Source organism: Mus musculus, chromosome 6, assembly GCF_000001635.26.
Source record: "Mus musculus strain C57BL/6J chromosome 6, GRCm38.p6 C57BL/6J".
Lineage (NCBI taxonomy): Eukaryota > Metazoa > Chordata > Mammalia > Rodentia > Muridae > Mus > Mus musculus.
This window is the reverse complement of record NC_000072.6, coordinates 42,784,153-42,797,165: the sequence shown is the minus strand read 5'-3', so window position 1 is coordinate 42,797,165 and position 13,013 is coordinate 42,784,153. Positions and strand designations below refer to the sequence as shown.

The 13,013-nt window shown below is 39.2% G+C and overlaps 1 protein-coding gene across 1 annotated transcript; it reads right to left on the bottom strand.

Annotated features, from left to right (window-relative positions):
* Positions 1-6,171: 6,171 nt before the first annotated feature.
* Positions 6,172-7,125, bottom strand: Olfr452 (olfactory receptor 452). The gene has a single exon (NM_001011869.1). The coding sequence runs from the start codon at positions 7,123-7,125 to the stop codon at positions 6,172-6,174; it is 954 nt and encodes a 317-aa protein (NP_001011869.1).
* Between the last annotated feature and the right edge of the window lie 5,888 nt (positions 7,126-13,013).

Sequence of the window (13,013 nt, the reverse complement as noted above, 5' to 3'; positions counted from 1 at the left end):
CCCTGAAAACAGCAAGCCCGAGATAACCACCAGTCCTGCACCAGGGGGCTTGGACAGAGAGCTAACCTGGTTCTGAGCAGGCCCTGGTGGCTCCCAGGACCAGGAGCAAGCCTGAAAGTAGAAAAGCCCTGCCAGGGACTGAGGATCCCAGGTAAGCTCAAGACAGATGACCCCCACATGGGGCCACTTGGGAGGATGGAGTGAGAACTGAGTTCTAGATAGCCACCAGACCAGTGTCATGGAGTCTGGACATAGAGCTAGCCTGAGACAACCATCAGCTGGGTGCTGTGCATGCCTGGAAGGGAGGACCATGCCCAAGATGACCACTGCCCAGCAACATAATGCATGAGCAGGACATAGGACCCCTGAGGCTACTCTTGAGATGAACCCTGCCATTCAAAGACAACAGGTGCTCTAGAAGGAACAAGTAAGTGGTAAAGAAATAGAAGAGAAACAGAAACAGAAGGACATGGACACAGTGAAGAGAGGCATAACTGGAGACTCGGGGGTAATGAGAAACAACCCAATGGGAGTACCCAGTGATGCCACTTGGGACCATGGTGGGGTTCTGACCTGTGCTGCACCTGGCGACCACATATGGGTCCACAGCTCTGAAGCAGGGCTTTGTTGCCACCAAAGTCCATGGAAGACATCACTGGTCAAGGTAATCTCCCAGGAACATGCTGAAGTCTGAGGGCTGTGCAAAACTGGCCCTACCCTCACCTTGGCATTGGAGAAGGACCGGTCCTGAAGGGCATGAAAGCAGAAGAGCTGACTTTCCGTTTAGACAGCTGCTGTACTGGGGAGAGTGGCCCACACATTAATGGAGTTGAAGGTGTGCTGGCTCCAAGGATATGAACGGGAAAGACCTGGCCCTATCACTCACCAGCAGTGTAATGGCATGAACAAGGGAGAGATGCCCTCCTTCTCCCCACTCCCCCCTCACTACCTAAAGCATGCAGGAGGTAAAGCTGGCCCTAATAGTGAGGGTTCCTGCTGAGCTGGTCCAAAGGCATGATAATGTGAAAGTTTGTGGTCTGACCAGCTCAGATACCTCTCAGACCCATATTCAGGACTTTGAATTAGCCCACTCCAACATCTACTCCATCCATAAACTGCTTGGATACATAAAAGGGCCAGTCCTACAGATCCAGAATTAAAGATCACCATGACTCGGCACCACAACAGGATATCAGGGAAGAGTCTCAGTGAGGTTTCAGTACCAATAGAGTAGCACAAGCCAGAGGCCTCGAACCAGACCAAGGAGTCATTGCAGTGAACATTTACAAGCAAAGAAGTGTGGGCTAAAGGGCATACTATGGGGCATGCTTTGACACACTAAAGCTTCCACAATAAGAGGGTTTGTTTGTTTTTTTTTTTTAATTCTGTTGAGGGGGAAGTTGCAAGGGTGGGGGAAGGGTAAAGGGGGGACATGAATGGGATTGGGGTGCATGATGTGAAATTTGCAAAGGACCAATAAAGTTAAAAAGAATTGCCGCATTGCCTCTTAAGTGCATGTGTAACCTTGACTACTTTTGCCATTTTTTTCAAAACATAATTTTGCTAATCAAATCCTCATCCATTATGTATGAGGATTTCTTTCACTTCAGGCTTTCTCTGGTATTGTCATTCCCACTCCTTTACATTTTAGTTACTCTGATCGAGTCACAGTATGGTTATATTGTGCTATGTCATGTCTTTCTCGCACACAAATGACTTGCATGTTTTCTAGTACATATTTTGTCGTTTGGGGATTCCATTTTCTGGAATATATGTTTGATATTTCCACACATTTTATATTGGTGCTCTCTCTCCTCTCTCTTCCTGAATTTAGTTATTTTTGTAGCTCAAACAGTGTTGTCGCTTTGCGAAGAAAACCTTTTTCTCCTACTCTCTGACTTTCTTTGCATAGCCTATGTGTGTCTTTGATCAAACGGTGCTCTTAACTTTTGTGCAGTGCTGTGCATTGCTCCATCCACCCAGCAACTGACTTTTGCATTCTCTTAGATATCTTTATCTACCTCCAGTCATGAAGTTGACCTTCAATGTGACCCTTTTGGAGTTTGACTGTTTTACAGTTCATAATTAGATAACTAATCTACTTTTGAAAGGTTGATTTATATGTGGCCCATATTTATTTTAGGCAGTGTGGATAACAATTAGACTTAATGCACTTTTGAGATTGAATGTACAGAGTTTGTTTCTCAACCTTTTCCCCTGATAATTTGGTTATTTATTGCTATGGGAAACAATGTTGCCTTTATTACTGTAGCTTAAAATAAACCTGCCTTTCTCACAGCATCAATCCTTCAACCTGACCACATGTTTTCGGATTTGTGTGTGTGTGTGTGAGAGAGAGAGAGTTTCAATTTAGTTGGAACACACGGCCCCCAATGGAGGAGCTAGAGAAAGTACCCAAGGAGCTGAAGGGGTCTGCAACCCTATAGGTGGAACAACAATATGAACTAACCAGTACCCCGGAGCTCGTGTCTCTAGCTGCATATGTATCAGAAGATGGCCTAGCCGGCCATCAGTGGGAAGAGAGGCCCCTTGGTCTCTTTCTTTCCCCTCCCCTTTTCTCCATTTCTCCCATCCTCTCCCCTCTTCTTTGCTCTTCTCCCTGTCTTCATTTCTCACTTCATCTAGTTGAGAATGCTAGACACATTCTTCTTTTCCTTTAATATCTGTCAGTATTTAATTTTGTATATGGATGCACTGTAGTTTACTAGACTTTTTTTTACATATCTCAAACTTTTTAAAGATTGCTTTAAATTATACCTTCCAATATATAGAATGTATTTTTGTTTTTGTACATTAAATACGTGTATAGAAAATATTTTTTATGATGCCTGCTTTCACTTCTTCCTTATATATTTAGTAGAAATCGTGAAAGAATTTACCAGGTCTGAAGAGGTCTATGATGAAAAATTCTTACATATTGTTTTAGTGGTTTCTATTGCTGTGGTAAAAACTATAACAAAAAGCAACTTGTAGAGGAAAAAGTTTATTTCAGTTTATAGTTTTTACTCTATCATCCATGAGAGTCAAAAGGTCAGCTCAGCAAGGAGTTGTCTATAGACCAAAATGATTGAGGCATTAAATCAAATGTGATTCTCACTTCCCAAGATATGTCTAGTGTGTCTACACACACACACGTGCGCGCACACACACACACAGACACACACACACACACAAATTCCCTAACATAAATGTTTCTATCATTTCTTCCTCTTTCCATTTTAATAAATGTCAGGGGTTTATTATGTGTCTCATGGAAAGACACCAAGACCACAACAATTCTTATAAAAAATATTTAATTGGGACTGGTTTACAGTTTCAGATATTCAGTCCATTATCATCATGGCAGCAAGAATGGCAGCATGCAGGTAGATATATTGCTTCAGAAAGATCTGTGAGATGTACATTTTGATCTGTAGGCAGCAGAAGGAGACTGTGTAACACACTGGGTATAGCTTGAGCATATAAGACCTCAAAGACCACCTCCACAATGACACACTTCCTCTAACAAGGCCACACCTCCTAGCAGTGCCACTTCCTATGGCCAAGCATTGAAACATGGTGAATCTATGGGGGCCACACCTATTCAAAATGCTCTAGTGCTTTGGAGGTCAGTTGTCTTTGTAAAATTCCCCTGCCTGGGGCTTTAAGGAATGTGGAGGGCCTGCCCACTGTGTGCTCCTCTTGCAGGTCAGACAGAGTATCAAAGTGACTTTTGCCACAAACTTCTTGTGATCCCACATAGCTCCTCCATGCTATGGCCGAGGTGGAAGTAAGGGTGGGAGTTGTGGAGAGTCTCTTAGCTTCAGACTTTCTTATCATATTTCTGCCTTGCTCTCTGCCATTCAAGCTCCTCAAGGTTTATTCTGAGATCAGAATGCTATCCCATATTTGCAATCTTCAGCACAGAGGTTCTGAACATTTAGGGGTTTCTCCTGGTTCTTCTATACAAGCAGCATTGAGCATTCATGAGAAAAATCTCTACTTATTGCTTTCTGATCAAGTTGTTTGTTAACTTATTCTTGTTATTTGCAATCTTGCCCATGATTCTTTAAGCACCTGCTTAATCTTCCCTGAACTATCTATGTTCCTGTGTTTTGATTCTTTACAGTGAGCTGCTGTAGTTTTGATTGCCATACCTCTGTCTTGTGAATGACAGTAAATTATCAACCATCCACTGGCACCAACACATGAGAATGCCTCACTGCTATTTATCATAGAGGCATTCACAACAGTTACATGCATTACTGTAACAAAATTTTAGGATTAGACTAACTTTAAGGTAAACTATAAGTGCCAGACTAAGGACTGTGTAGTCATTGATCACTTATAGTTTTTTTAAATATATTTTGATTTTCAGACATTTTGTGAATTACTGTTTTGCTGGTGTGAATGTATATGTACCACCATAAAGGCTGGAAGAGTGCAAAAGATCCTCTAGAACTGGAAATATAGTTGTGACCTGCTTTGTGGTTTAGGGGAATTGAACCCAGGTCCTCTGCAAGGGAAGGAAATGCTTTTAAGAGCTGAACCATCTCTGAAGCCCCCAAACCCTCAAATTTTAAAGCCAGAGATTCTGTGACATGTTCACAAATGGAAAAAAATCTCAGTTATCTGAGCTGATGAAGGCACAGAGGTGGGGAAGGAAGGTCCTGCTCTGTGATTTCTTGAAATGAGAAGAGTCACTTCTATTTTCTCTCCCCCTTCTCCTTCCTTATACCCTGTTCAGTCATTTCCTTCCTCTCTTTTAACATACAGATGTTTATGTCAAATGCAAAATGTGTGTCCAGAATACCCCAATCCACTAAAATTACAGAGAATAAATAATCTTAATCGCCTGCCCTCAAGATGAGATTGCACAAAAATATTAAGTGGAGCCTGGGGAACTTTCTGTACTACACAGCAACACTTCTGCTTTCTTAAAATCCATATTAAAGCCACTATCATTATGGTCACACTCAAAGAATATCCTTTACAAGGTCAGGTCTGGCTTTGATGCTTTTCCTAGTGAGTTTGTTGTTTCCCCTTTGTTTATTTGCTTTCCAGTTATTCAGAACATGAATTGTTTTCTGAAATTAGATTGTTCTTCTAATGCTTTTGATGAGACTCCATTCATGCACAATAATTTTCCTATCAAACTGTTCATGTATGGTTCATACAAATGTGTTGGCTTTTTCACTGGTTTTTAATGCTACTGTGTATAAATAGTTTGTGACTAAATCTTAGGAAAGATTTTAGTTGATGTTTCTCTACCCAGTTCCCTCAGAATGCACATTATGCTAGATCTTATATACAAAAACACTGAATTTTCTTGGATAGCAATATTCTCATATCGCTACATCAGAATATTGTGCATCAAAAATGTGCTAGAAGAGGCTACATACACAGTGTATCACTGAGAGAAAAGCATCAACTGTGAAATGTATTTGACTCCTCACGGAACTACTATTTGATTACCAGTGTTGCACCACAAGTTTCCCCAAAGTACAAATAAGTAGCTTTCCAGTATAGGGTTTTAAAATGTTAATTTTAATAACATTTAATAATAAGTAAAAGTTAATAATAAGAATGTACATAAAACAACAATAAAATGTTCATTGTGTATTAATTACACATTCTCATTCTTATCCACTTCCTTAAGATTCATCAAAGGTTAGAAATATCATAAGGAAATAATGCATCTAATATATGTAGCATAGTGGACATCTAAGTTTGCCCTTACAGTACACAGGAGGTGATCTTGTAAAAGTTTACTGGGTATTAATCACGCACCTGTACTTCAGCCCTCTCAGAGTATCACCCCACTTACTGCTAGCTCAGAAAGCTGTCGAAACTCAAAACTGAAAGCACAAATGGAATTTAAATGAGTATAGCTTTTGAATATCATGAAGTAAAAGAATTAGGGTTGATGATGCACCAGAACCACAAGAGTGGGTTTGAGTAATAATGACAGCGGTGCTGAATTTCCGCTGAACACGTTCCTGTGACATAAAAATACACCCACGTCACACACCCACCATTCAGACTCCTGCATAACACAGTAAACACACGTTCTTCCGGCACCTTCCCTGTTGCCATGGAAATACCTGTTCTAACTGAGTTAGGAGGAGAACAAAGAAGAAAAGCCGTCTTCTCATCAATATTCAGGAGTCATCAACTTGTCAGTTTTGATGTGAACACAGAGAATTTTCCTAATAGTTTCTGCCAAGCCCCTTTCACCTCCTTATTCCTTAGACTATAAATCATAGGATTCAGCATGGGCATCAATACAGCATAAAAAAGGGAAATCAACTTCTCTTGAAGGACTGAGGGGCTGGAGTGGGGCTGGATGTAGGTAAAAATGGTGGTACCATAGCATAATGTTACCACAGTGAGGTGGGAGGCACAGGTGTGGAAGGCCTTCCTCCTTCCCTCTGTAGACTGGATTTTCAGAATGGTGGAGATGATTTGAATGTAGGACAAAAGAACCAGAAAGAAAGGTGTCATAAGCAAGACAATGCTAGAAACCATGATCACAATCTCATTGGATGAAATGTCCACACAGGCCAATCGGACCACAGCTAGAATTTCACAGGAAATGTGATCAATATACTTATTTGTGCACATGGGCAGCTGGAAGGTGATGGCAGTGTGCACAAGAGAATTGATGGAGCCACTGACCCACGATGTGATGACCAGCCTTGTGCAGAGCCCTGTATGCATGATGACTGAATACCTCAGAGGATCACACACTGCCACATAGCGGTCATAGGCCATCACTGCCAGCAGAAGGAACTCGATCCCACCCAAGCCCAGGGAAAAAAATAACTGGGCTGCACAGCTCAGAAATGGAATTGCTTTGTGTGTGGCAAGGAAATGAGCCAGCAGCTGGGGGACTATGCTTGTGGCATAAGATGCATCCACCAGGGACAGGTTGGTGAGAAAGAAATACATGGGAGTGTGGAGTCTGCTGTCCAGTCTGATCAGAACAATGATGAGGAAGTTCCCCAATACTGTCACCAGGTACATCAGCAAGAACAGGACGAAGAGGGAGACTTGAGTGCCCCAGTCATTGGAAAGGCCAAGAAGGATGAATTCATGCACCCATGTCTGGTTGTCTTGTTCCATTAAAAAATGTACTGATTATTGATCTGCACAGAAAGTAGGGGGGAAGCATAAGCAATCAAGCAACTATAGAGTTTCAAGTAAAATTACACAGCATATGTGACCTATCTGCAACTTTATCCATTTGCTGCTTATTCATGAGACTACAGTAGCATGCTTTTATCAACTGCTTCAGAGAAACACTCCAGTATCTTATGGACAGTGTCTTATGGCATATAGTTATATCCCTTGAAAGATAGTGTCTTAGAGGAATAGTTGTAGCCTGGATGTGAGACAATACAGTTTTAAGCACTATATTTTTTTAACCCATTTCCTTTTGGGGGTGCAAAAAGAACATAGTGATTGGCTTTGGTATGTAAAATGATATATAATGTAGAGACTTAAAATTTTTAAACTGCCTAAAATATGTTACCTATCTTAATTTTAATGAAATTAAAAACTCAATTACAAAACAAATTAAATTATTGTGAAGATTTAGGGGTTTGTGACAAGATCTAGAATAAAAAGGCATAGTTTTAAATCTAAATTTTCTTTGACAGGCATCTCATTTACAAATCATGGTAAGCTCACACACACAAACAGGCTCACATTCTATAATTTTCAAGTGCATTAGGCATGGGAAACACTTGGGGAACATTGCTGTAATATTAGTACGGTACTGTGTGCACTTATAACTACCTAATTCTCATCTTGCGGTACCTAAAAAATTAAATGTGATTTCCGTCCTATATTTTCCACAAAATAGACAAATACTTTCACAGCCTTTAAAAGAAACCTTTGGTCTTCTTGATAGGCTGTAGTGTCTTTTGTTGGTGGTGAACAAGGGTGCCCTAATGGTACCCTTATTCCATTGCTCTTGGTGGTTTTCTCTTTTACCTTAGTGTGGTTAAGGACCTCTTCTTTGGGTGTCAGTTGAAAAGAAAGCAACAGGGATATGGAAGCTTAGCCATCTAGAGCAAAGTGACAGAAGGAAAGCAGATGTTTAAGGATCTATCATCAGTATTCAATAGAGTAAGGTAGGAAATCTTACAGATGTCCACTGGAGTGTAATTTCCCTTCAGATATCTTGTGTTATATAGGGGATTTATTCAGTAAAAGGAATAAGACATAATACCAATTGTAAACATTGAACAGAAACAGATGTCTCAAAAAGTCTTCTAAGACAGACATGTTATTTCTTCTCCATATCTTCTTGGTCACCAAAGCCACAGCTTCAAGAGTGTATGAAATGAGTAAAAAGCAATGGAAGATCAGATGGAAGAAATCAAGTGAAGCAGAGGATCTTGACAATTTCTAAAGCATAAAGGACGAGAGTTACCACACTTCCCTGATAAAGAACAAACTAAGCAAATGGCTCCAGAAATGCCCAGTTAACATCTTAGTCTGAGAGTTGCATGTTCTCCCATTGTACAATTCTGCAACATCTATGAGATTTGTCTACCATAGTTTGTTGTCTTCAATTAGCTTTAATATGAAAAACTGTCATGCTGCCTTTAATCCCAGCACTTGGGAGGCAGAGGCAGGCGGATTTCTGAGTTCGAGGCCAGCCTGGTCTACAAAGTGAGTTCCAGGACAGCCAGGGCTATACAGAGAAACCCTGTCTCGAAAAAAACAAAAACAAAAAACAAAACAAACAAACAAACAGAACAAACCTGTCACATAGTGTGCAAGCCAACACATTTCTATTACTTCTATTTTACTAATTATAGCAATTATCAATACTATGTTTTAAAATGAAGCACATTAATAATTAAGGCTACTTTTTAGATGTACACATTTTTGCTATGTTAAATGACTAGTATTAAGATTTTTTTTGTTATGAAATGTCTAAATGCTAAACAGAATATTTATACTGCAGAGGACCCAATAGAAGATGGTATAGAACAAACATATGTGTTGCATTGTATTCATGGAATGCAACACATTGGGTCCAAGGAGAAAATAGAGCTTTAGTTAGCAGACAATAAAATTGTACAAAGAGTAGAAGATGAGGCATTCGCAGCAAAGATCAGTTTTCTCAGCTAAAATGATGCCAGTGTTTCATCCTAGGAAAAAGCAGTTCCATGTGTTTCAAACGTTATTAAGCAATTATTGGCCATAACAAAAAGCAGGACCCTAATATCTCAATAGCTCTCAAAGTCAAAACATAAGCATTCAAATTCCTCTCTCAGATTTTTGCATGCTACAATGTGGCTTATTTAAAGATTGAATTTTAGTCTACTTTTTAAAAAAATGAGATAAATCTGAATAGAAGATATTGCACACATAGATGCTTAAAACTTTGCTATTTCAAGTTTTAGCCTACACTTTAATAAATCAAATATTGTTTTACCCCTATTACACCTTGATGGATATCCTCAACATTCTACAAGGTTTTGTTCAGTTTAATGCTATTATCTTAGAACTCTGGTTGTTGAGAATATATTACCTGTAGAAGACAAAAAGAGAGATTCACACAAGTAGGCTAGGGATGAATTTTTATCTGGATGAATTTGGCTTTAGATATTCTGCCTCCCATTTCAGTTCGTCTTCTTACCTCTTATCTAAAAGTCAATTAATTTCACGCCTCCTCTCTACACCAGACAAACATTCAGAACAATGTGAGGTCCACTGAAGAATTATCCTTTGCTTTACCCACTTTTAAAAACAATAGCTTTTGGAATTCAAGACCTACCTAATCAAATAAATGATTAATGGCAATTTCTCAAACAGTGATTTGGTGATGTTTGCTATTAACATATAGTATCTGAAAATATGGAGTTAGGCATCATTCAGCTAGTATATTTTAATTTACTTAAATTTGAACAGTTGGTTTCTCAAGTGTGACTCCCACTCATACCCACCTTACTCCATCTCTATAGAATGCCTGAGTGGAAAAAAATACATCCAAATAATGATAGGATTTCTAAAAGTAGTTACTTCATTACATTTCATCTAATACACCTTCTACATATCTTGGGTGATGCATTAGAGAAACTGTGGACCACTGTTCATCAGGATAGACATGAGAAGAATGACCCATACAAATTTATCTGAACAGCAGAACCATTCACTCTGCTGGTGCTACAAAGCCACCACAACACATGCAGATCTGGATACAACTTTTCACATGGTGGCTCACATTGCTTTCTCACCGGTTTTAACTGAGTTTAGGTGTCCTTATTTCTCTGTGAACCAGTGCTCCACAACCCTTATTCATCCTTTCAAGGAAGAGGCAGGCAGGATATGGCACTGAGGAACTATTTCTCTTTGCAATGATCGTCCTTACAGAACCATGTCCTGCTAAATGTTTTATACCTTTAAGACCATGGAAAATAATTTCAATTCAATTAGATAGTTTTGTCAGTAACTTACATTCTCTCCTCACAAGAATGGGTGCATTAAAGAAGAAACTCATACTAGATATACACAATATAAAAGGATTTCCCAGAATCTCATCCTTCAGAAAAATGTTTTTGTCCAAATTCGTGTCACTATAAATAAGTGATCAACTTTACATCAAATTTCAGAAGTCCAATATCAATAATATTGAATCGTACTGGTTATCCCATCACTCATATTACAGAAATGACCCCCTATAGTTTTCTAGTGGTGCTGCCCTAACACACGTGGATAAAATTCAAGAAGTTTTACTCCCAGATAAAATAACTTGGGCATTATCATCATTTTCCCCATTGAGTCTGAATCATGTTTAGCCTCCTTCTTGGAATATGCTGTGGTCTTAGCTGCAATAAATTAGTCCTGAATACAGCACACAGCATACGTTCTGCAGGTACTTTTCTCTCATGCTGGCCTAAATGAAGCAGAAATTTACCTTTGCACAGGTGGTTTGGCAGTGGAAACCATTTCTTCCTCCAGAGAAACGTGCATGTTCATGTGTGTGGATGCACAGCTGGATTCTGTACATATGCTGCATTCATTGTGGGCAGGGGTATTTTTATCATTCTTATATTAGGACTCAAAGAACCCCAGGGACAGTGTGGTGAAATGTCAAAAATGATTTTATTCCTGAAAGCATTTTTCTATTGAGGGTCTTGTTATCTATCTCATCTCCAAGTTTATCCACTGACTTTTCCTATAAGAGGAGTCTAATTGTTGATACACAGACTTTAAAAAGTCACAGTCTTGAAATTCATATTTAGTGATCTGTTTTGTTTTCATTACATTATGCAAATACCAATCTTCTTTATTTCTCTTGCTCCATGTGTCTAGGATATTCTTCACAGTATTCCGTTCTTGATTATATAACACTTTCCTACAGATGATTCAAGGACTAAACCTGACAAGACAGTCAATAAGCCTTTAATATAAGCCCAGCTTATATTCTCAGGTTTTATGATTTTGTTAATCAATTTAATCTTCCTATGTTTTGAAGTACTTCCTTTGAGAAAAAGTAAAAGGTTATCATATGTACACAGTCAGAGAAAAATATTGAGACAAGACACTTCAAAGACATTGAAATATCATCTCTCCAAGAAATGTAATATTCTACTACACACTCATGATTGTCCATGCCTAAGTACACATTTTATTGTCCTAGACTTTGCCCTATCGATGGCAGTATTAATTTTCTGGTTTCCAGTCTTAATTAAAACTACTCTTTCCTCAACCTCTCTCTCCAGAACTAAAGTCTTTAATGGCAAGCTTACATGGTGCCTATGTCCCTCAGCCTTTGGTCTCTGCAAAGTTGGATGGTTTCACTCCAACTCCTGTAATCTTGGGTAGAGAAGATCCCAGCATCCACACTTCATATATCTCGTGCAGATTAGATTAGTATTTGTTCTGCCGGTCTTAGGGCTTCTGTTTACATCCACCCTCTGTTGACATTTTTATTAAAATTTCCCAAGTATTAGTCAGTACTTGGTGATATGAACACTTCTCCTTCAACCCAGAATTGTATTGCAAAGGATGTTCTTTCTATTCAGAGTGATGGACTGTGGAGATGTCCCAGTTGTCCTAGACTCCATGACTCTAAAATTCCCTGAGATTACTTTAGAAAAACTAATGGGAGAAAACTCACAGTGATCCCAAGTGAGCTCACACATAGCACTAATCAATGTGAGACAGAGCCTGCCTTGGTGACCTGGAGCCAGTAGAGTCCCTCAGGAACTTTTTACAATAGAGCATTAATTGCTGTCACCACTCCCAAATCAGTGACTGGGTCACCATTCTGCCCTTCCTCTCCCCATGGACAGTTGTTCTTCATCTTTCTTACACAAGCTATAGTGAATCTCTCTCTCTCTCTCTCTCTCTCTTAAAAAAAAACAAGAAAAATTACATAAACCAGCTCTTTGATATTTTGTCATGCTTTCATATAGTACAAATTACCCCCTCAGTGCTATGTACCAAGGAGCTTGGCTGCTCCTGCATCTAAATCAAGTGAGAAAACAGCTGTTCTTCTCTTAAATCCAGGAGGCCCTTGTTCCTCTTCCTAGGGACATGAGTGCAATGTTCCTTATTAGGACACATTCAAAGAGTATAGTGAGCTGCTATAACTCTACAAGTATTAGTGGATAGCCAGCACATGCCTCACAGTAGGATTTAAGTCCCAAAATGATGGTATTGCATGGAAATGTTTAAGACTTCAAATAAATAGACAAAACAGTCTTATGATTTATAGGGCAAATGGCTAGACTAAGACTTATTCAAAGCAATATAAAAAGGCTTAATTTTGTAGAACTTTTCAAATGTTTCAACATTTGTGTAAAGAGAGTCAATGCAATTTTGAAGTCAGGATCACAATACCCATGTCTGGCACAATATGTTCCCTCTTAAAGCCCCAAGTGAATCACGTATTTATTCCTCAGTCTTAAAAATTCTTCTGCTTCATTACTTATGTATCTAGTGATAACTCAACTGATGATCACTGTTTCAACAGTCACACTTTCACT